The following is a 25,997-nucleotide window of genomic DNA, read 5'->3' as shown; positions in this document are numbered from 1 at the left end:
TGGTCAGTACCACTACCGCCACCAACAACTGACTGGTCAGTACCACTACCGCCACCAACAACTGACTGGTCAGTACCACTACCGCCACCAACAACTGACTGGTCAGTACCACTACCGCCACCAACAACTGACTGGTCAGTACCACTACCGCCACCAACAACTGACTGGTCAGTACCACTACCGCCACCAACAACTGACTGGTCAGTACCACTACCGCCACCAACAACTGACTGGTCAGTACCACTACCGCCACCAACAACTGACTGGTCAGTACCTAACACAACACTAACACCTTACTGGTCAGTACCACCACTAACACCTGTGCACGTCCGTCTGTGTGTACCAGGATGGCCCCGGAAGTGATCCTAGCCATGGATGAGGGTCAGTACGAAGGGAAGATAGACATCTGGTCCCTTGGAATCACCTGCATAGAACTGGGTGAGTTAGCGTACTTTTGTTTTACTGGGAATCACCAGCATAGAACTGGGTGAGTTAGCGTACTTCTGTTTTACTGGGAATCACCAGCATAGAACTGGGTGAGTTAGCGTACTTCTGTTTTACTGGGAATCACCTGCATAGAACTGGGTGAGTTAGCGTACTTCTGTTTTACTGGGACTCACCAGCATAGAACTGGGTGATTTAGCGTACTTCTGTTTTACTGGGAATCACCAGCATAGAACTGGGTGAGTTAGCGTACTTCTGTTTTACTGGGAATCACCAGCATAGAACTGGGTGAGTTAGCGTACTTCTGTTTTACTCGGACTCACCTGCATAAAACTGCGTTACTTTATTAATTACATTTACATTTTAGTCGTTTAGCAGACGCTCTTAGTCAGAGCATTGGTGGGTAGTTACTCCTCTTTGACTCCCTGTAGAGAAGAAAGCCTGCAACTCACCCTCTCAGCTTCTAGTGTAGAAATTATTTTGGACATCTCAGGAGGCATCATTACTTGTTAGGATAACCTACTGTTTTGGCCTGCCTCAGAATGTCAAACAAATAGACATACAGTTGAAGTCGGAAGTTTACATACACCTTAGCCAAATACATTTAAACTCAGTTTCTCACAATTCCTGACATTTAATCCTAGTAAAAATCCCTGTCTTAGGTCAGTTAGGATCACCACTTTATTTTAAGAATGTGAAATGTCAGAATAATAGTAGAGAGAATGATTTATTTCAGCTTTTATTTCTTTCGTCACATTCCTAGTGGGTCAGAAGTTTACATCCACTCAATTAGTATTTGGTAGCATTGCCTTTAAATTGTTTAACTTGGGTCCAACATTTTGGGTAGTCTTCCACAAGCTTCCCACAATAAGCTGGGTGAATTTTGGCCCATTCCTCCTGACAGAGCTGGTGTAACTGAGTCAGGTTTGTAGGCCTCCTTGCTCGCACATGCTTTTTCAGTTCTGCCCACAAATGTTCCATAGGATTGAGTCAGGGCTTTGTGATGGCCACTCCAGTACCTTGACTTTGTTGTCCTTAAGCCATTTTTCCACAACTTTGGAAGTATGCTTGAGGTCATTGTCCATTTGGAAGACCCATTTGCGACCAAGCTTTAACTTCCTGACTGATGTCTTGAGATGTTCAATATATCCGCATAATTTTCCTGCTTCATGATGCCGTCTATTTTGTGAAGTGTACCAGTCCCTCCTGCAGCAAAGCACCCCACACAATATGATGATGCTGCCACCCCTGTGCTTCACGGTTGGGATGGTGTTCTTCGTCTTGCAAGCTTCCCCCTTTTTCCTCCAAACATAATGATGGTCATTATGGCCAAACAGTTCTATTTTTGTTTCATCAGACCAGAGGACATTTCTCCAAAAAGTACGATCTTTGTCCCCATGTGCAGCTGCAAACCGTGGTCTGTTTTTTTTTATTGCGGTTTTGGAGTAGTGGCTTCTTCCTTGTTGATCGGCCTTTCAGCTTATGTCGATATAGGACTAATTTTATTATGGATATAGATACTTTTGTACCTGTTTCCTCCAGTATCTTCACAAGGTCCTTTGCTGTTGTTCTGGGATTGATTTGCACTTTTCGCACCAAGTACGTTCATCTCTAGGAGACAGAACGCATCTCCTTCCTGAGCGGTATGATGGCTGCGTGGTTCCATGGTGTTTATACTTGCGTACTATTGTTTGTACAGATGAACGTGGTACCTTCAAGTGTTTGGAAATTGCTCCCAAGGATGAACCAGACTTGTGGAGGTTTACAATTTATCGTTCTGAGGTCTTGGCTGATTTCTTTTGATTTTCCCATGATGTCAAGCAAAGAGGCACTGAGTTTGTAGGTAGGCCTTGAAATACATCCACAGGTACACCTCCAATTGACTCAAATTATGTCAATTAGCCTATCAGAAGCTTCTAAAGCCATGACATCATTTTCTGGAATTTTCCAAGCTGTTTAAAGGCACAGTCAACTTAGTGTATGTAAACTTCTGACCCACTGGAATTGAGATACAGTGAGTTATAAGTGAAATAATCTGTTTGTAAACAATTGTTGTAAAATGTACGTGTCATGCACAAAGTAGATGTCCTAACCGAAATGCCAAAGCTATAGTTTGTTAACAAGAAACTTGTGGAGTGGTTGAAAAACTAGTTTTAATGACTCCAACATAAGTGTATGTAAACTTCCGACTTCAACTGTAGCTACACCATCTGGCGAGAGGAATGACACTCCTTCACATTGTTGCTCAATCCTGTTTTTCATGTGATTTAGTGTGGACCTTTATCTATTTCAGAGACTGCATGTGAAAATTCACTCACTCACTCACTCACTCACTCACTCACTCACTCACTCACTTATATACAAACAGACAGATTATGGAAATTACTAGGTCAATAGTATCTCTTATCTTTCCTATTGGTCAACCAGATATGAACTCCCTCCTAACTCTCTCTCCCCCTCCATAGCGGAACGGAAACCTCCGCTGTTCAACATGAACGCTATGAGTGCCTTATATCACATTGCCCAGAATGACTCTCCCACGCTGCAGTCCAACGAGTGGTAAGTCATCACCATCCCTCCACTGAGCTGTGTGACCACACACACACACACAAACACACACCCAACCACTCGCAGCCCTGGAATTCCCAGTCAAAGTACACTACATGACCAAAAGTATGTGGACACCTGCTCGTCGAACATCTCATTCCAAAATCATGGGCATTAATATGGAGTTGGTCCACCCTTTGCTGCTATAACAGCCTCCACTCTTTTGGGAAGGCTTTCCACTAGATGTTGGAACGTTGCTGCTGGGACTTGCTTCCATTCAGCCACAAGAGCATTAGTGAGGTCGGGCACTGATGTTGGGTGATTATGCCTGACTCGCAGTCGGCATTCCAATTCATCCCGAAGGTGTTCGATGGGATTGAGGTCAGGGCTCTGTGCGGGCCAGTAAAGTTCTTCCACACCGATCTCAACAAACCTTTTCTGTATGGATCTCGCTTTGTGAACGGGGGCATTGTCATGCTGAAATAGGAAAGGGCCTTCTCCAAACTGTTGCCACAAAGTTGGAAGCATAGAATCGTCTAGAATGTCATTGTATGCTGTAGCATTAAGAAATCCCTTCACTGGAACTAAGGGTCCTAGCCCATACACCATGAAAAACATCCCCAGACCATTATTCCTCCTCCACCAAACTTTACAGTTGGCATTATGCATTCGGGCAGGTAGCATTCTCCTGGCATCCGCCAAACCCAGATTCATCCGTCGGACTGCCAAATGGTGAAGTGTGATTTATAACTCCAGAAAACGCATTTCCACTGCTCCATAATCCAATGGTGGCGAGCTTTACACCACTACAACCAACACTTGGGATTGTGCATGGTGGTCTTAGGCTTGTGTGTGGCTGCTCGGCCATGGAAACCCATTTCATGAAACTCCCAACGAGCAGTTATTGTGCTGACGTTGCTTCCAGAGACAGTTTGGGACTTGGTAGTGAGTGTTGCAAGGACAGACATTTATTTTATGCCCTACGCGCTTCAGCACTATGTGGTCCCGTTCTGTGAGCTTGTGTGGCCTACCACTTCGCATCTGAGTCGTTGTTGCTCCTAGACGTTTCCACTTCACAATTGCGACACTTACAGTTGACCGGGGCAGCTCTAGCAGGGCAGAAATTTGGAAAGGTGGCATCCAATGACGGTGCCACGTTGAAAGTCACTGATCTTCAGTAAGGCCATTCCACTGCCAATGTGTGTCCATGGAGATTGCATGGCTGTGTGATTTATTTTATACAACGGGTGTGGATGAAATAGCCGAATCCACTCATTTGAAGGGGTGTACACATACTTCTGTATATATAGTGTATGTTATGTAATTACCTGAGGGGCCTAGCTGAGGCCTATTTAAAGAATCAGGCTCAAGTACACAGACTTCTTCTGTAATCTACCATTCACCAAACCACACTAGGTAGGACGGAGAGGGGGATGGAGGGAGACAGACAGACAGACAGACAGACAGACAAATGGGTATGGAGGGAGGGAGGGGGGAGAGAGGGATGATGGAGAGAGACAGAGGGAGAGAGGAATGGAGGGAGACAGACAGACAGACAAATGGGTATGGAGGGGGGGAGAGAGGGATGATGGAGAGAGACAGACAGACAAATGGATGGTTATGGAGGAAGTGAGGCAGGGAGAGAGGGATGGAGAGAGACAGACAGATGGGTTTGGAGAGAGTGAGGCAGGGAGAGAGGGATGGAGAGAGACAGACAGATGGTATGGAGGTAGCAAGGCAGGTAGAGAGGGAGAGAGACAGACAGATGGTATGGAGGTAGCAAGGCAGGGAGAGAGACAGACAGATGGGTTTGGAGAGAGCGAGGCAGGGAGAGTGGGATGGAGAGAGACAGACAGATGGGTTTGGAGGTAGCAAGGCAGGGAGAGAGACAGACAGATGGTATGGAGGGAGCAAGGCAGGTAGAGGGAGACAGACCGATGGTATGGAGGTTGCAAGGCAGGTAGAGAGGGAGAGAGACAGACAGATGGTATGGAGGTAGCAAGGCAGGTAGAGAGGGAGAGAGACAGACAGATGGTATGGAGGTAGCAAGGCAGGGAGAGAGACAGACAGATGGGTTTGGAGAGAGCGAGGCAGGGAGAGTGGGATGGAGAGAGACAGACAGACAGTATGGAGGTAGCAAGGCAGGGAGAGAGACAGACAGATGGTATGGAGGGAGCAAGGCAGGTAGAGGGAGACAGACCGATGGTATGGAGGTAGCAAGGCAGGTAGAGAGGGAGAGAGACAGACAGATGGTATGGAGGTAGCAAGGCAGGTAGAGAGGGAGAGAGACAGACAGATGGTATGGAGGTAGCAAGGCAGGTAGAGAGGGAGAGAGACAGACAGATGGTATGGAGGTAGCAAGGCAGGGAGAGAGGGAGAGAGACAGACAGATGGTATGGAGGGAGCGAGGCAAGGAGAGAGACAGAAGGATGGAATGAAAGAAGGAAGAGGGAGGCAGAAAGACAGGCAACAATCACAATCCCCCCCCCTCTGATGGTGTAATGACTGCCAAAGAAGGAAGATCCAGTCCAATATTACTCTACATGTCAACATTTACAATGACATGGCACTACACCCACTATACAGTAGTATCGCACCATAAAGGTGGGAGTTTCTACTTGACCCAAGATAGATATAGGACTTACATGGCTCTAGGAATACATTCCTTTCAACAAATACAGTTCCTTATACTACAGCTGAAACAAGTGGCAGCATACGTCACTCTTTACAAGGGGATTTTCCTGAAGGTGTAAGTGTTTTTTCATCGTCCATGTTCCTTACTGAACAGTGCTACTCATTGTTCTCCAGTGTAGGAGTCAATGTGGCAGTTATGAAACCTAAAGCAAGCAGATTCACAAGTAGCGCTCACTCCAAGAAATGAGTTTGATTTTCTATTCATAATGCAAAGATTATGCACACTTTGACAAATTAGCATTAAAAGAAAGCCCTATCCTTGTACTGAAGAGTGTGTGAAGCAGGGTTATGATCCTACCATAGAGATGCATTATAATAATGTTGCATTTAATTCTGTGGGTGCCCCCTCGTCAGTGTGTTGTTGGATGTGTTTCAAACAGGCCTCTGGCATTAACGTAGTCTCTCAGAGCTGAAACTAGCAGAAAAATCACCATGCAGCGTTACTCTTAAAGAAGACAGGTGTCATGTTGACAAGCAATACAGGTGCTCTCGTAACCCTGACTCTGTGTATACTACTGAATGTATGACACTTTGACAGATGAAGGTTGAAAGTGACAGCTTTATGTCTTTATGCTCGTTTCTCCCAGAGCTAAGACTAGTACAACATTTAGACAACTATGTGGACTGTATGATGTACCCATGTAAAGAATTTGATGATGGACTTTTAATAACACTGACAAACATGGTGAATAACTATAGAAGCACCGCTTGGCCCTGACTCTGGTTTGAAAGGTGGGAAAGTGGATGTTGATTACTATTACCTATAGTGCCTGGCTTAATCATTGTTGCATTCTGCTTTCTTCCGCCCCTCCACTCCACCTCTCCATCCCTCTATCCTTCTACGAGGTCGGACCCCTTCCGGAGCTTCGTTGACTGCTGCCTCCTCAAAATTCCTCAGGACAGACCCTCGTCTGGGGAGCTGCTGAGAGTGAGTGCACTTCCTGTTATTTCTGACACCTCACATCCTGTGTCAGTCTCTCAAAGACCATCTGGATGTTTGAGTCCCAAATTGTATCCTATTCACTATATAGTGCACTACATTTGACCAGAGCCCTATGGGTAGTAGTGCACTAAGAAGGGAATAGGGTGCCATTTTGGACGAATGACTCACGTTGATGACTCACAACTCACGTCGATGACTCACGTCGATTACTCACTGCCTCCCACAGCTCTAGAGAAAATATTAATCAAAGATTCCACAGCCGTTATTCCACACACATACACTGGTTCCACAGGGGTTAGGGTTTTGTTGTTTAGAGTTTTTGAACTTTATTTAACATTTTTTGCTGTGCTACATCTCGTGTTAGAGGTTGATAAAGCTTCAAGTGTAAGCTTGCCTGTCTGTGGACACACTAAATATTCTGACCAAGCCCCCTTGACGCACAATGAAAGCTGAAGTCAGCCCCCATAGACCCCCATGAGTTAGAGCACAAAAGCACAGTCACACAGTCTTTGTCATTTGTACGTCCTGATCTGCCAATACACTGTGCTCACCTGTGTTCATTGTGTGCATGTGCGTGTGTGTAAGACAAAGATGGCTCCGACAGACATGGCAGCTCTGCTTCTAGCTCCTGAGCAACTTTGCAGTATTTGTTTTGTTGCGTGTTATTTCTTACATTATTAGTCCGGAATGTTTTTTGTGTTATTTCATACAGCCAGAAATAACTTTTGGATATCAGAGCGGCGGTAACTCACCAGCATTACGACCAGGAATACGACTTTCCCAAATTGGATCCTTTGTTCTTACCTCCCAGGGCAATTTAACTTATCCCAGAGGCTGCTCCAAGACGCCGCCGGCTGAGAAGAGGTATTCAGAGTGGACTTCTAGTCCCACTCAGGAGGCGTGCACATCCACCGCTTCCGAGTCTATTACTTGCTAATGTTCAGTCTCTGGATAATAAAGTAGACGAGCTCAGGGCAAGGATCTCCTTCAAGAGAGACATCAGGGACTGTAACATACAACATACTCTATTTCACGCAAACATGGCTCTCTCGGGATATACTGTCCCCATCCATACAGCCAGCTGGGTTCTCAGTACATCGCCTAGACAGGAATAAAGAACTCTCCGGGAAGAAGAAAGATGGGGGTGTATGTTTCAGGATTAACAACTCATGGTGTGATTGTGATAACATACAGAAACTCAAGTCCTTTTGTTCACCCGACCTAGAATACCTCACAATCAAATGCTGTGACCCTATTACCTCCCAAGAGAATTCTCTTTGGTTAAAGTAACAGCGGTGTATATTCCCCCTCAAGTCGATACCACGACGGCCCGCAAGGAACTACACTGGACTTTGTGCAAACAGGAAACCACATATCCTGAGGCTGCATTAATTGTAGCTGGGGATTTTAACAAAGCAAATTTGAGGAAAACGCTACCAAAGTTCTATCAACACATTGACTGTAGTACTCGCGCTGCTAAAACACTCGACCACTGCTACTCCAACTTCCGGGATCCCTACAAGGCCCTCCCCGCCCTCCATTCGGCAAATCAGATCATAACTCCATTTTGCGCATCCCTTCCTATAGGCAGAAACTCAAGCAGGAAGTACCCGTGCTAAGGTCTATTCAATGCTGGTCTGACCAATCGAAATCTATGATTCAAGATTATTTTGATCATGCAGACTGGGATATGTTCCAGGTAGCCTCTGAGAATAACATTGATGTATACACTGACATGGTGACTGAGGTCATCAGGAAGTGTATAGCTGATCTTGTTCCCACTGTGAATATTAAAATCTACTCAAATCAAAAGCCGTGGCTAGATGGGAGCATTCACGCAAAACTGAAAGAGCAAACCACCGCATTTAACCATGGGAAGGTGACTGGGAATATGGTTGAATACAAACAGTGTAGTTATGCCTTCCATAATGAAATCAAACAGGCAAAATGTCAGTACAAAGTGGAATCGCAATTCCATGGCTCAGACATGAGACGTATGTGGAAGGGTCTGCAGACAATCATGGACTACAAAGGGAAAACCAGCCACGTCGAGGACACTGACGTCTTGCTCCCAGACAAGCTAAACACCTTCGCCCTCTTTGAGGATAACACCAGTGCCACCAACGCGGCCCGCTCCCAAGGACTGTGGCTTCTCGTTCTCCGTGGCCGACGTGAAAAATACATTTAAACGTGTTAACCCTCGCAAGTCTGCCGGCCCAGACGGCATCCCTAGCTGCGTCCTCAGAGCATGCACAGATCAGCTGGCTGGAATGTTTACGAACATATTCAATCTCTCCCTATCCCAGACTACTGTCCCCACTTGTTTCAAGATGTCCACCATTGTTCCTGTACCCAAGAAAGCAAAGGTAACTGAACTAAATGACTATCGTCTCGTAGCACTCACTTCTGTCATCATGAAGTGCTTGGAGAGGCTAGTTAAGGATCACATCACCTTTACCTTACACCCTAGACCCACTTCAATTTGCATACCTCCAAATAGATCCACCGACGATGCAATCGCCATCGCCATCGCACTGCACACTGCACACTGCACACTGCCCTATCCCATCTGGACAAGAGGAATACTTATGTAAGAATGCTGTTCATTGACTATAGCTCAGCCTTCAACACATTTTACATTTACATTTTAGTCATTTAGCAGACACTCTTATCCAGAGCGACTTACGGTAGTGAATGCATACATTTCATACATTTAATTTCATGCATTTTTTTATTTTATTTTTTATTTATTTTTTTTGTACTGGCCCCCGTGGGAATCAAACCCACAACCCTGGCGTTGCAAACACCATGCTCTACCAACTGAGCCACAGGGAACCATAGTACCTCCAAGCTCATCATTAAGCTTGGGGCCCTGGTTCTGAACCCCGCCCTGTGCAACTGGGTCCTGGACTTCCTGACGGGCCGCCCCCAGATGGTGAAGGTATGAAACAACACCTCCATTTCGCTGATCCTCAACACTGGGGCCCCACAAGGGTGCGTGCTCAGCCCCCTCCTGTACTTCCTGTTCACCCATGACTGCGTGGCCACGCATGCCTCCAACTCAATTATCAAGTTTGTAGACAACACAACAGTTGTAGGGCTAATTACAAAACAATGACGGGGCAGCCTACAGGGCGGAGGTGAGGGCCCTGGCGGAGTGGTGCCAGGAAAATAACCTCAACGTCAACAAAATGAAGAAGCTGATCGTGGACTTCAGGAAACAGCAGAGAAAGCATGTCCTATCCACATCGATGGGACTGCAGTGGAGAAGGTACACATCACCAACGATCTGAAAGGATCCACCCACACAGACAGTGTGGTGAAGAAGGCGTAACAGCGTCTCTTCAACCTCAGGCGGCTGAAGAAATTTGGCTTGGCCCCTTAGACCCTCACCAACTTTTAGAGATGCATAATTGAGAGCATCCTGTTGGGATGTATCACCACCTGGTACGGCAACTACACCGCCCGCAACCGCAGGGCTCTCTAGAGGGTGGTGCGGTGTGCCCAACACATCACCGGGGGCAAACTACCTGCCCTCCAGAACACCTACAGCACCTGATGTCACAGGAAGGCCAAAACGATCATCAAGGACATCAACCAGCCGAACCACTGCCTGTTCACCCCGCTATCATCCAGAAGGTGAGGTCAGTACAGGTGCATCAAAGCTGGGACCGAGAGACTGAAGAACAGCTTCTTTCTGAAGGCCATCAGACTGTTAAATAGCCATCACTAGCCGGCTACCACCCGGTTACTCAACTCTGCTCCTTACAGGCTGCTGCCCTACATACATAGACATGGAATCACTGGCCACTTTAATAATGGAACACTAGTCACTTTAATAATGTTTACATTCTGCTTTACTCATTTCATATGTATGCTGTATTCTGTTCTACTGTATTTTAGTCAATGCCACTGACATTGCTCGTCCTAATATTTATATATTTCTTAACTCCATTCTTTTACTTTACATTAGAGTGCATTGTTGTGAATTGTTAGATAATACTGCACTGTTGGCGCTAGGAACACAAGCATTTCTCTACACCCGCAATAACATCTGCTAAATATGTGTATGTGACCAATAATTTGATTTGATTTTGTGTGTTAATTTGTGCATGTTGTGTTCATTGTGTGCCTGGCTGTGTAATGGAGAGTTGATATTTTAGTTTGATTGGCCGACAGGTAATCCGAACTGCCTGCTAAGGGTTTTACGTTCTTGGTTGGTTGTCACTCTCACTCTCCAGGGTTCCAGCCAGGGGGCTTGTCATTTTTTATCTGGCTGCCCAGGGACTGTAGGGGTTAGTGGGCTGGAGGTGATGAGACGGTGGGGGGCTAGTCTGGAGCTCTGGGTAGATGTGTACCTTAACTATTAGTGAGGCTGACCTTGGGCCAGTGTCTAGTAGGCAACTTCCTCCTAATCTGATTCGGGCAGGGGGCATCCACATCACTGCCCCTCGAGCCCCTAATTAAAACACACACATGCTCATTGCCCGCCGCCCCTCTTTGAGCTCTTTAGGAGTCAGGTCACTAATCTGTGCCCCTGTGTTGTCAACAGATGCTTTCCCTTCAGGTTCCACTTCCACTGAGGGAGACAATTACAGATGCCCTGTTATTGTAACAGTGAGAGGTTATGAAATGTGTGTGTCTAACTTTCTCACTCATCGTTATTCACGATTCATTCCGGATTATCCGTAATCATGGTAGCATCCACATTACAGTAGTTGTGTTTAGAAACGTATTATATTCTTATTTACTATAAAAAAGTGACACAATACATTATTTACGATTCATTTCTATTGGGCACAAAATGTGAAACACAACCAAAAAAAAAAGAGCAAATGCATCTCATTCTCTCCTTTTCCCCTTCTCTCTCCCAGCCCCCTGGTCCATGGGAGCTCTCATTCTCTCACTCACTTGTTCAGTCCCTCTCTCCATCTCTCTCTCTTTCTCTCTCTCTGTCCGTTTGTTTGAAAACGGGAAAATGTGTCATCTCTATTTCCAGATGATGATGTCATCAGTGTGCTGCTGAATGAGAGTACATTACATTACATTACCTAGCCAGTCAGATAGGTGTGCAGGGAGACACACAGGCATTCCATACATTACATTTCATTTAGCAAATATTTTTTTATGTGTGTGGGTGGGTGGCGGCTTGAGCCTTTTGGGGGTCCAAAGCAAGAATTGGTTGGTGGGCCCCCTACCTCACGGCAAAACATTTTAGTTGCCCGCCTCTTGACGGGGGATAATTTTCCCATGGGACATAGAGAAAATGTGCAGTTTTAAAATAAGTTTTCTGCAATTTTATAACACATTTCATGCAATTCTACCCATTATGCCATGGGGTGGAGAGACATTTTTGCAATTACTAAGCTAATTTCCTGCAATTGTCCACATTTTGTATAGACTTATGCCATGTCAGTATGATATCTGAGTGAGAATTACTAACAAAATCAATGGGGGTCCCCTGGCAGGCATGGGGGCGGGCTACCGCTCTGTCCCTTATGTCCTTTAGTCTATATAGGCTGTATTCCTGCTAAACCTAGATAGGGACTCGATATAGGTTGAATAACCCACAGGCGCCCTCTAGTGACCAATGGACAATAGAGATCTTTCAGAGATTTTCTTTCAGATAGAAATCACATGTATTGATATATACAGCACCAGTCAAAAGTTTGGACACACCTACTCATTCCAGGGTTTTTCTTTATTTGTACTATTTTCTACATTGTAGAATAATAGTGAAGGCATCAAAACTATGAAATAACACATGGAATCATAACCAAAAATGTGTTAAACAAATCAAAATATATTTTATATATGAGATTCTTAGAGTAGCCACCCTTTGCCTTGATGACAGCTTTGCACACTCTTGGCATTCTCTCAACCAGCTTCATGAGGTAGTCACCTGGAATGCATTTTAATTAACATGCGTGCCTTCTTAAAAGTACATTTGTTGGAATTTCTTTCCTTCTTAAAGCATTTGAGCCAATCAGTTGTGTTGTGACAAGGTAGAGGTGGTATACAAAAGAGAGCCCTTTTTGGTAAAATACCAAGTCCATATTATGGCAAGAACAGCTCAAATAAGCGACAATCCATCATTACTTTAAGACATGAAGGTCAGTCAATCTGGAAGTTCTCCAAGTGCAGTCGCAAAAACCATCAAGCGCTATGATGAAGCTGCCTCTCATGAGGACCGCCACAGGAAAGGAAGACCCAGAGTTACCTATGCTTCAGAGGATAAGTTCATTAGAGTTACCAGCCTCAGATTGCAGCCCAAATAAATGCTTCACAGAGTTCAAGTAACAGACACATCTCAACATCAACTGTTCAGAGGAGACTGCGTGAATCAGGCCTTCATGGTCGAATTGCTTTCAAGAAACCAGTACTAAAGGTCACCAATAAGAATAAGATACTTGCTTGGGCCAAGAAACATGAGCAATGGACATTAGACTGATGGAAATCTGTCCTTTTGGTCTGATGAGTCCAAATTTGAGATTTTTGGAGTAGGTTAATGGATGATCTCCGCATGTGTGGTTCCCACTATGAAGCATGGAGGAGGTGGTGTGATGGTGTGGGGTTGCTTTGCTGGTGACACTGTCAGTGATTTAAAAAATATATATATTCAAGGCACACTTAACCGATCATCACCGATCCTCCACCAAATTTCACAGTGGGTGTGAGACACTGGCTTGTAGGCCTCCAGGTCTCGCACCCGCTGTGAGGAGGATCGGTGATGATCTGGGGGAGCTTCAGCAAGGCTGGAATTGGGCAGATTTGTCTTTGTGAAGGACGCATGAATCAAGCCACTTACAAGGTTGTCCTGTAAGAAAACGTGCTTCCTTCTGCTCTGATAATGTTCCCCAACTCTGAGAATTGGTTTCTCCAGCAGGACAATTCTCCATGCCACACAGCCAGGTCAATCAAGGTTTGGATGGCGGACCACCAGATCAAGACCCTGTCATGGCCAGCCCAATCTCCAGACCTGAACCCCATTGAAAACCTCTGGAATGTGATCAAGAGGAAGATGGATGGTCACAAGCCATCAAACAAAGCTGAGCTGCTTGAATTTTTTGCGCCAGGAGTGGCATAAAGTCACCCAACATCAATGTGAAAGACTGGTGGAGAGCATGCCAAGACACATGAAAGCTGTGATTGAAAATCAGGGTTATTCCACCAAATATTAATTTCTGAACTCTTCCTAAGTTAAAACATTAGTATTGTGTTGTTTAAAAATTAATATTAACTTATTTTCTTTGCGTTATTCGAGGTCTGACATCACTGCATATTTTTTGTTATTTTGACCAGTTGTCATTTTCTGCAAATATATGCTCTTAATGACAATATTTGTTATTTGGAATTTGGGAAAAATGTCAGTAGTTTATAGAATAAAACAATGTTCATTTTACCCAAACACATACCTATAAATAGTAAAACCAGAGAAACTGATCATTTTGCAGTTGTCTCTTAATTTTTTCACTACCTTTTCAAAAGTTTGGGGTCACTTAGAAATTCCTTGTTTTTGAAAGAAAAGACAATTTTTTTGTCCATTTAGAATAACATAAAATGTATCAGAAATACAGTGTAGATATTGTTAATGTTGTAAACGACTATTGTAGCTGGAAACGGCTGATTTTTAATGGAATATCTACGTAGGTGTACAGAGGCCCATTATCAGCAACCATCATTCCTGTGTTCCAATAGCACGTTGTGTTAGCTAATCCAAGTTTATAATTTTAAAAGGCTAATTTATCATTAGAAAAACCTTTTGTAATTAGGTTAGCACAGCTGAAAACTGTTGTTTTGATTTAAAGAAGCAATAAAACTGGCCTTCTTTAGACTAGTTGAGTATCTGGAACATCAGCAATTGTGGGTTCGATTACAGGCTCAAAATGGCCAGAAACAAAGAACTTTCTTCTGAAACTCGTTAGTCTATTCTTGTTGTGAGAAATGAAGGCTATTCCATGCGAAAAATTGCCAAGAAACTGAAGATCTCGTACTACGCTGTGTTCTACTCCCTTCACAAAACAGCGCAAACTGGCTCTAACCAGACTAGAAAGAGGAGTGGGTGGCCCTGGTGCACAACTGAGCAAGAGGACAAGTACATTAGAATGTCTAGTTTGAGAAACAGACGCCTCACAAGTCCTCAAATGGCAGCTTCATTAAATGGTACCCCCAAAACACCAATCTCAACGGTCCTCATGGACCCTGACCTCTAACTCAGGGGTCCCAAACTTTTTTGGAACACGACTCCATTTAGATATCTGAACATTATTGCGACCCCAACCATGTGAAAAACATTATGGAATTAACAGCCAATGTTATCTTTTTCATTTGGGGCTATGGAAGTCAATTGAAAAACATTCTAACAGTATTTGTGATTGTCTTTTCAACTCACCATCACATACGTTTAATGTGGGGCTATGACAGTCACTATCTCACTACCAGAAATGAGATTGGTGTACTTGATGCAAGTCGCGTCAGAGCTTCTCAAAGTCTGGGCAGTTGACAGTGAGCACCTCAACTCTGCGGTCACATCCAACCTGGATGGATATTTAGTTCTAATGCAGACAAGATTACTGAATCCAGCTTCACATAGATATAAGCTAGTGAAGTTTACCATGACTTTTATGGTGCTTTCAAGACAACTGGGAACTCTGAAAAATACAAGGTGGAAGCATGATGTTAGTTATCTTAAGGTCGGAAAGTCAGAGCTCTAGAAAGAGGCCCAAGATTCAGAGTTCCCAGTTGTTTTGAACACAGCAGGGTATTCCCGACAGGGTATTCCCGACAGGGTACTTACTCCCTTTGAGTCATGAACCAAAACCCTTCCGTAGTGACCCGTGAATGTATTGTCACATAACGGCTCGATCAGCTGTTCAATTTCACTTACCGGCATGTCAACTGAGCCAGTGTCACAGTCAAACGGATTGGGAAGTAGGTCCCAAAGTGCCCTTCCAGGCGTTGGAGGTGAGCAGTCATCACTCATGTGGGACATTTACTGATGCTGTTTTCTGTTAGAAACATGCACAGCCGAAGGTAGGGGGCATGGCTCGCTTTTGAAAGACTCTCCAATAAGAATGATATCCTCTGAATCCACTGATTTGGTCACTCATCTGTGGAATGTTTTTCTTTTTCCCCTGCATTCTTGCGTTCAGTTCGTTCAGTTTGCCAAATATGTCTGTTACATAGGCAAGGAGACACATTTTATTTTCACTACAAAGAAAGTCAGCCAAGTCTGTTTTTATACATCCATTGTGAATGACAACAGTTATTCTCTCAATGCGAAAAATCTTTCCAACACTCCCCCTCGATAACTACCAAGCCTCGGCATGAAATAGAGCATTGTCCTTCTCTGATCCCGTATCTAAACGCAACATGCAACAGTTCGTATAAGGAAATCGGTCAATTAAAATAAATTAATTTGGCCCTAATCTATTGATTTCACGACTGGGAATACAGATATGCATTGGTTCGTCACAGATACCTTGTGACCACCATTGGCCTCATGCAGCGCGACACATCTCCTTCACATAGAGTTGATCAGGCTGTTGATTGTGACCTGTGGAATGTTGACCCACTCCTCTTCAATAGCTGTGCAAAGTTGTTGGATATTGGCGGGAACTGGAACACGCTGTCGTACACGTTGATCCAGACCATCGCAAACATGCTCAATGGGTGATATGTCTGCTGAGTATGCAGGCTATTGGACCATTTTCAGCTTCCAGGAATTGTGTACAAATCCTTGCGACATGGGGCCTTGCATTTGTTGTCCGTAGCTTATACCTGCCCATACCATAACCCCACCGCAACCGTAGGACACTATTTACATTAGCAAACCACTCGCCGGCAAAACGCCATACACTGCCATTTGCCCGGTACAGTTGAAACCGGGATGCATCCATGAAGAGCTCACCTTTCCAACATGCCAGTGGCCATTAAAGGAGAATTTGCCCCCCGAAGTCTGTTACGACGCTGAACTGTGGTCAAGCCAAGACCCTGGTGAGGGCGACGAGCATGCAGATGAGCTTCCCTGAGATAGTTTCTGACAGTTTATGCAGAAATTCTTTGCTTGTGCAAACCCACTGTTTCATCAGCTGTCTTGAGTGGCTGGTGTCCGACGATCCCGCAGGTGAACAAGCCCGGATGTAGAGGTCCTGGGCTGGCGTGGTTACACGTGGTATGCTGTTGTGTAGCCGGTTGGACGCACTGCCAAATTCCCTAAAATGATTGGAGGCGGCTTATCGTAGAGAAATGAGCATTACATTTTCTGGCAACAGCTCTGGTGGACATTCCTACAGTCAGCATGCCAATTGCACGCTCCCGCAACATTTTGAGACGTCTGTGGCATTGTGTTGTGTTACAAAACTGCCCAGTGTGCACCTGTGTAATGATCATGCTTTTGCAACAGCTAATGGGGATCCTAATAAAATACCAAATGCCGTTTTGATCAGTTTCTTGATATGCCACACCTGTCAGGTGGATGGATTATCTTGACAAATGAGAAATGCTCACTAACAGGGATGTTAGAAAATTTGTATACAGAATTTGAGAGAGATTAGCTTTTTTTGTGTGTGGAACATTTCGGGGCTCTTATTTCAACTCATGATATAGAAATGAGTGTATGTGCCTTTGACTCCCCACATTGTTTTCACCATACCAAATACAGCTGCTAGTATCAAAGTCTCTGCAATAGTGTGTGGTGTCATAGCGTAGTGGGCCTAGCCATTCACCGTGGGGTGATTCAAGTGCAACGGTTAAGTGCCACCTTTTCCTATGATCTAAGGGCGCTTTCTGGTTGAATTTCACCTTTTAGATTTGAATCATTTTCATTTACATTTTTAAGGTTAACCACATTAAAATGATTGACATACAAAGACGATATTATAATATATTCTGTATATATTTTGATATTATTATTTTTATCAGGATTTTGGAAATTCTTCCGTGACTCCATTTTCATATCAGGCGACCCCCTAGTTTGCTCTAACCCGTAACCTCTCTTTTCTCCCCAGCATGACTTTGTACGTCTGGAGCGCCCCCCGCGGGTCCTCATGGATCTGATCCAGAGGACCAAGGACGCAGTGAGGGAGCTGGACAACCTGCAGTACCGTAAAATGAAGAAGATCCTTTATCAGGAAAAACACATGGGGGAGAGCCAGGAGGAGGAGGAGGTGAGGATGGAAAGGGGAGAGCTGGGAAGGGGAGAGGAGAGGATGGGAGGAGGAGGAAGGGAGAGCCAGGAGGGGGAGAGGAAGGGGAGAGCTGGGAAGGGGAGAGGATAAGAGGATGAGGAGAGGATGAGGAGGAAGGACAGTTGAAGTCGGAAGTTTACATACACCTTAGCCAAATACATTTAAACTCAGTTTTTCACAATTCCTGACATTTAATCCTAGTAAAAATTCTGTCTTAGGTCAGTTAGGATCACCACTTCATTTTAAGAATATGAAATGTCAGAATAATAGTAGAGAGAATGATTTATTTCAGCTTTTATTTCTTTCATCACATTCCCAGTGTGTCAGAAGTTTACATACACTCAATTAGTATTTGGTAGCATTGCCTTTACATTGTTTAACTTGGGTCAAACGTTTTGGGTAGCCTTCCACAAGCTTCCCACAATAAGTTGGGTGAATTTTGGCCCATTCCTCCTGACAGAGCTGGTGTAACTGAGTCAGGTTTGTAGGCCTCCTTGCTCGCACACACTTTTTCAGTTCTGCCCACAAATGTTCTATGGGATTGAGGTCAGGGCTTTGTGATGGCCACTCCAATACCTTGACTTTGTTGTCCTTAAGCCATTTTGCCACAACTTTGGAAGTATGCTTGAGGTCATTGTTCATTTGGAAGACCCATTTGCGACCAAGCTTTAACTTCCTGACTGATGTCTTGAGATGTTGCTTCAATATATCCACATAATTTTCCTCTTCGTGATGCCATCTATTTTGTGAAGTGCACCAGTCCCTCCTGCAGCAAAGCACCCCCACAACATGATGCTGCCACCCCCGTGCTTCAAGGTTGGGATGGTGTTCTTCGGCTTGCAAGCCTCCCCCTTTTTCCTCCAAACATAACAATGGTCATTATGGCCAAACAGTTCTATTTTTGTTTCATCAGACCAGAGGACATTTCTCCAAAAAGTATGATATTTGTCCCCATGTGCAGTTGCAAACAGTAGTCTGGCTTTTTTATGGTGGTTTTGGAGCAGTGGCTTCTTCCTTGCTGAGCAGCCTTTCAGGTTATGTCGGTATAGGACTCGTTTTACTGTGGATATAGATACTTTTGTACCTGTTTCCTCCAGCATCTTCACAAGGTCCTTTGCTGTTGTTCTGGGATTGATTTGCACTTTTCGCACCAAAGTACGTTCATCTCTAGGAGACAGAACGTGTCTCCTTCCTGAGCGGTATGACGGCTGCGTGGTTCCATGGTGTTTATACTTGCGTACTATTGTTTGTACAGATGAACGTGGTACCTTCAGGCATTTGGATATTGCTCCCAAGGATGAACCAGACTTGTGGAGGTCTACGATTTTTCTTTCTGAGGTCTTGGCTGATTTTTGATTTTCCCATGATGTCAAGCAAAGAGGCACTGAGTTTGTAGGTAGGCCTTGAAATACATCCACAGGTACACCTCCAATAGGCTAATTGACATAATTTGAGTCAATCAGAAGCTTCTAAAGCCATTATATCATTTTCTGGAATTTTCCAAGCTGTTTAAATGCACAGACAACTTAGTGTATGTAAACTTCTGACCCACTGGAATTGTGATACAGTGAGTTATAAGTGAAATAATCTGTTTGTAAACAATTGTTGGAAAAATTACTTGTCATGCACAAAGTAGATGTCCTAACCGACTAGCCAAAACTATAGTTTGTTAACAAGACATTTGTGGAGTGGTTAAAAAACTAGTTTTAATGACTCCAACCTAAGTGTATGTAAACTTCCGACTTCAACTGTACATTGACTATAACCACTAATATTCTTACTTTACTATAAAACATATCAGTAAGATGTCTACCCAGAAACATTTGATTACATGAATATAATATTAAAACAATGCCATTGTGTGTCAGGGTGGATAAGCCTCTGGAGTCAACTGAACTCCTGTTATGGTCTGGCACAAATGGAATACTGTAGTTGTCCCAGAGGTCAACAAAGATTGACATGAAGAAAACCGCTGTCCTCCTGTTCACCTGTCTTGAACTAGGGCGAAGGAACAATGATACAGAGTCATGTGTACCCTGTTATATAGCCCAGCGTCTCAGTTCTCCAACCATTTTTTTGCCCTTACTTATTAAGCTCTTCATAATTGTATAGATATTAACACATTTCTAGACATTCTGGTTTTGATTTCCCTGTGCTGGGGTCTCCCCTTACTGCCACACAGACGTGTGGTTTTGATTTCCCTGCGCTGGGGTCTCTCCTCACTGCCACACAGACGTGTGGTTTTGATTTCCCTGTGCTGGGGTCTCCCCTCACTGCCACACAGACGTGTGGTTTTGATTTCCCTGTGCTGGGGTCTCCCCTCACTGCCACACAGACGTGTGGTTTTGATTTCCCTGTGCTGGGGTCTCTCCTCACTGCCACACAGACGTGTGGTTTTGATTTCCCTATGCTGGGGTCTCCCCTCACTGCCACACGCTCTGTTTTGTATGACACACTCAAGCATGCTGATCCTGTCAGGATGGACGGACACGGACAGGACTGACATCGATACTGTCTGTCCAGGTGAAACGTCCCCCATTTAAACAAATGGGGGTTAATGGGCTATTTAGCATTACTTTGACTCTGTTGCCCTCTGGATGGCAGGACATTATGTCTGCTGTATTAAGGTCACTCCAAGCTTAATGAGGCTATTTGTAAACCCATATTTACAGTTGAGGGGTGGGAAGGGGCAAGGGGTGTGTGTATATTTCCCACAGTGTGTGTATACTGATTACCATCTCTCTCTCCTCCAGGACTGTGAGCAGGCCAGCTGTAAGATGAACAGCCTGGGCAGTAACCACTCCCTCCCCAGCACCTCAGTCAGTACAGGAAGCCAGAGCAGCAGCGTCAACAGCATGCAGGAGGTCCTAGACGAGAGCTGCTCCGACATGACCATGATGCACCACGACTACGACAGCAGCTTAGAGTCCTCCGCACAGTCCAAGAAGGTATTATTGACAGAGAGAGAGAAACATACACACATACACTGACAGAGTGAGAGAGAGCGACATACGCTAGCATACACGCACACACACACCAAGAAGGTAAAACTGACAGCAGGAGAGAGACGGCCGGACAGCAGGAGAGACACACACTATAAAAGTAGCACTATCAGTGTCCCTCCAGCTAGTCACTCACTCCAACACTACCCACGTCCTCAAGAATGACGCAAACAAACATGAACATACACATCAAGAAGGTACTACTCATCTAGCCCCTTAATCTCTCTAGCCAGCCAGCCAGCCAGCCAGCCAACAACCACCTACACCAAACTTAAACCCAAGTCCTGAAGAATGACAGCTCTCAGGGATGTACAAACGCTCATACACACAGGAGGGATAGCGATACCCTCCAACCCTCACTCAAATAATGACACACAGGAGGGATAGCGATACCCTCCAACCCTCACCCAAATAATGACACACAGGAGGGATAGCGATACACTCCAACCCTCACCCAAATAATGACACACAGGAGGGATAGCGATACCCTCCAACCCTCACCCAAATAATGACACACAGGAGGGATAGCGATACACTCCAACCCTCACTCAAATAATGACACACAGGAGGGATAGCGATACCCTCCAACCCTCACCCAAATAATGACACACAGGAGGGATAGCGATACACTCCAACCCTCACCCAAATAATGACACACAGGAGGGATAGCGATACACTCCAACCCTCACCCAAATAATGACACACAGGAGGGATAGCGATACCCTCCAACCCTCACCCAAATAATGACACACAGGAGGGATAGCGATACACTCCAACCCTCACCCAAATAATGACACACAGGAGGGATAGCGATACACTCCAACCCTCACCCAAATAAAGACACACACAAACAGAACCAACCGTGCCGCGGTATTCATATAATCATACTATATAAACCTAACCAAACCCAACACCCTTCAATTAAAAACACTGATGCCATGGAAACCAAAGATATATTCTTCCACTTTTAAAATGCTGCTCAGCTTGATTCCTGTAAAGATGATATACACACACACACACACACACACACACACAGCACACAGACAGAGTTCATCACTCCTGTGAATCACACTTTGAGAACAAAGATGCCCTGACCTCTCCTCTTCTCTTCTCTCGCCTGGCGTTGCCACACAGGCTGAGGGTTGAGCTGGACACACTGCTGAATGCTTGACATTCATTCTGAATGCCCTGCATGTCTCAGGCATCGCAGCACAGAATACACAGGCACACTCACACTTCAAACTTGCAGATTATGAGATGTTTATTTCCTCCTCTTCAACCACACATCTTTCCTGGTCTTTATCGTTTAGTTAACTGTTATTAACGATGGGTGTATGGGTTGCTGATATTCCACAAGGCCAGCATGGGTGTATAGGAACAAGAGAAGGTGGCATGTTGTCTGTCTATAGATTCACACTGATAAAGAGTTCCTTTTCATACATGTACAGTGCCTTCAGAAAGTATTCACACCCCTTTACTCTTTCCACGTTTTGTTGTTTTACAAAGTGGGAGTAAAATTGATTTAGTTGTCATTTTTTGTCAATGATCTACACAAAATACTCATGTGAAAGAAAAAATTTACATTTGTAAAATAAAACACTAATATACAGTATCTTGATTAGATAAGTATCATCTTTCCAAGCGCTCCATCTGAATTCACTCGCCGACGTTCCTCTGCACTGCCACGCACAACTTTTTCTCAGCTGACACAATTTGCTTGGCTGCTGTCCGATTCAAACTGTAATCCGTTAAATGAAGAGTTGATGCGCTGCACACTTTTTAATAGCATCATTTTTATATTTGGGCTTGGGGAGGGTATCAAGTCAGTTCAAGTCAAAGGGCTCATGTCCAAGTCAAGTCACTAGTCATTGGTGTCAAAGTTGAGTTGCAAGTCATCATATTTGTGACTCGAGTCTGACTCGAGTCCAAGTCATGTGACTCGAGTCCACACCTCTGCTATCTACCAAGAGAGTTTTCATCTATATTTTTTGTAGCCGTCTATTTACCACCACAAACCGATGCTGGCACTAAGACCGCATTCAACAAGCTGTATAAGGCCATAAGCAAACAAGAACATTTTCAGGTAGCCTAGTGGTTAGAGCGTTGGTCCTGTAACCGAAAGGTTGCTGAATTGAATCCTTGAGCTGACAAGGTAATAATCTGTCGTTCTGCCCCTGAGCAAGACAGTTGACCCACTGTTCCCTGGGCGCCGTTGACATGGATGTCGATTATGGCAGCCCTCCGCACCTCTCTGATTCAGAGGGGTTGGGTTAAATGTGGAAGACACATTTCAGTTGAATGCATTCAGTAGTACAACTGACTAGGTATCCCCCTTTCCTTTCCTTCATCCAGAAGCGGCGCTCCTAGTGGCCGGGGAATTTAATGCAGGCAATCCATTTTACCTTATTTCTACCAGCATGTCACGTGCAACCGGAGAAGAAAAAAAAAAACTCTAGTCCTCCTTTATTCCACACACAGAGATGCATACAAAGCTCACCCTCCATTTGGCAAATATGACCGTAATTCTATCCTCCTGATTCCTGCTTTCAATTAAAAACTAAAGCAGGAAGTACCAGTGACTCCCTCAATACGGAAGTGGTCAGATGATGCGGATGCTACTCTACAGGACTGTTTTGCTAGCACAGACTGGAATATGTTCCGGGATTCATCCAATGGCATTGAGGAGTATACCACCTCAGTCACCGGCTTCATCAATAAGTGCATCGACGACGTCGTGCCTACATTGACAATATGTACATATCCCAACCAGAAGCCATGGATTACAGGCAGCATCCGCACCGAGCTAAGAGAGGGACACTAATCCGGACGCTTATAAGAAATCGCGCTATGCCCTCAGACGAACCATCAAACAGGCAAAGCATCAATACAGGACTAAGATTGAATCCTACTACACCGGCTGAGACGCTCACCGGATGTGGCAGGGCTTGCAAACTTTTACCGACTACAAAAGGAAACCAAGCCGCGATCTGCCCAGTGATGTGAGCCTACCAGACGAGCTAAATGCCTTTTATGCTTGCTTCGAGGCAAGCAACACTGAAGCATGCATGAGAGCACCAGCTGTTCCGGATGACTGTGTAATCCCGCTCTCCATAGCCGTAGACCTTTTAAACAGGTCAACATTCACAAGGCCCGCAAAGCCCATCACTAAGCTGAGGACCCTGGGACTAAACACTTCCCTCTGCAACTGGATCCTGGACTTCCTGATGGGCCGCCCCCAGGTGGTAAGTGTAGGCAACAACACATCTGCCACGCTGATCCTCAATACGGGGACCCCTCAGTGGTGCTTGCTTAGTCCCCTCCTGTACTCCCTGTTTACCCACGACTGCGTGGCCAAGCATGACTCCAACACCATCATTAAGTTTGCTGACGACACAACAGTGGCAACGATAAGACAGCCTATAGGGAGGTGGTCAGAGACCTGGCGGTGTGGTGCCAGGACAACAACCTCTCCCTCAACGTGAGCAAGACAAAGGAGATGATCGTGGATTACAGGAAAAGGATGGCTAAACACACCCCATTCACATTGAAGGGAGTGTAGTGGAGCGGGTCGAGAGTTTCAAGTTCCTTGGTGTCCACATCACCAACAAACTATCATGGTCCAAACACACCAAGACAGTCGTGAAGAGGGCACGACAGCACTTTTTCCCCCTCAGGAGACTGACAAGATTTGGCATGGGTCCCCAGACCCTCAAAAGTTATACAGCTGCACCATTGAGAGTATCCTGACCGGTTGCATCACTGCCTGGTATGGCAACTGCTCGACATCCGACCGTAAGGCGCTACAGAGGGTAGTGCGAACGGCCCAGTACATCACTGGGGCCAAGCTTCCTGCCATCCAGGACCTATATACTAGGTGTCAGAGGAAGGCCCAAAAAATGGTCAAAGACTCCAGTCACCCAAGTCATAGACTGTTCTCTCTGCTACTTCATGGCAGGTGGTACCGGAGCGCCAAGTCTAGGTCCAAAAGGCTTTTTAACAGCTTCTACCCCCAAGCCATAAAACTTCTGAACAATTATTAAAATGGCCACCCGGACTATTTACATTTATCCCCCAACTCCCACTTTGTTTTCACGCTGCTGCTACTCACTGTTTATTATCTATGCATAGTCACTTTACCTACATGTACAAATTACCTCGACTCAGCTGTATCCCCGCACATTGACTCGGTACCGGTACCCCCTGTATATAGCCTCGGTATTGTTATTTTATTGTGTTATTTTTTATTTAATTTTTACTTTAGTTTATTTAGTAAATATTTTCCTAACTGCATTGTTGGTTAAGGGCTTGTAAGTACGCATTTCACTGTACGGTCTACACCTGTTGTATTCGGAGCATGTGACAAATAACATTTGATTTGATTTATTGCACACAGAGTGATGAAACCTATTATGTGCCTTGTTATTTAGGCTTGCCATAACAAAGGGGTTGACTGAAGACATTTTAAGCTTTTCATTTTTAATTAATAATACATTTAAAATTACAACATAATTCGACTTTGACACTATGGGGTTTAGTGTGTAGGCCAGTGACAACAAATATCAATTTAATCCATTTTAAATTCAGGCTGTAACACAACAAAATGTGTAAAATGGATAATTTCTGAAGGCACTAACTGGTCAACCGGTCATGAACTGACATAAAATATGTAGGTTTATACACACTCCAATTTGGAAGTCTAACCATCTAACGTTGGCTTGAGTTCAGTACAAAACTGTTCACTTCCAACCTGTGGCACTACAGAACTATGAGAGAACAACCACCATACCTATCCTCTCCGCCAGACGCCCTATATGAAGAATAATTTGGCTACCAATAATGCAACGTTCAATTATATCAACTACAGTTACATTTAGGTTTTGAAGTTACAGGCCATGAAATTCAACATTTATCTTGTCTCTCTCTCGCTCTCTCTCCTCAGGACCACAGGTATAACTGGGATAATGGTCTGAAACCTGACCTCAGGCCGGAGCTGATGCCATTATCCTCTGACATGAGCCAGGCACACAACTACCGCCACAACAACTTCTCCACCATCAAATCAGCATCACTTGTAAGGGTCAACACCCTTTATCTCTCTAGCTTCATTTATCTCTCCTTTCTCTCTACTATACACCATCTAATCAGCATCACTGGAAAGGGCTACCATCATAGGTCACT

The 25,997-nt window shown here is 44.7% G+C and overlaps 1 protein-coding gene across 1 annotated transcript in view; it reads left to right on the top strand.

The window, feature by feature from the left end:
• LOC115200508 (serine/threonine-protein kinase TAO3-like) overlaps positions 1 to 25,997 on the top strand; it is a 141,169-nt gene that overhangs the window by 84,645 nt on the left and 30,527 nt on the right. Inside the window, 6 exon segments of the mRNA XM_029763631.1 lie at positions 347 to 438; positions 2,910 to 3,003; positions 6,532 to 6,613; positions 17,638 to 17,796; positions 20,571 to 20,765; positions 25,759 to 25,890. Coding sequence (XP_029619491.1) covers positions 347 to 438; positions 2,910 to 3,003; positions 6,532 to 6,613; positions 17,638 to 17,796; positions 20,571 to 20,765; positions 25,759 to 25,890 — 754 coding nt within the window.

This window comes from Salmo trutta, chromosome 9 (genome assembly GCF_901001165.1).
Source record: "Salmo trutta chromosome 9, fSalTru1.1, whole genome shotgun sequence".
In the NCBI taxonomy this organism is placed as follows: Eukaryota; Metazoa; Chordata; class Actinopteri; order Salmoniformes; family Salmonidae; genus Salmo; species Salmo trutta.
Note: the sequence above shows the minus strand (reverse complement) of the source record. Positions and strands in the feature narration are given on the sequence as shown.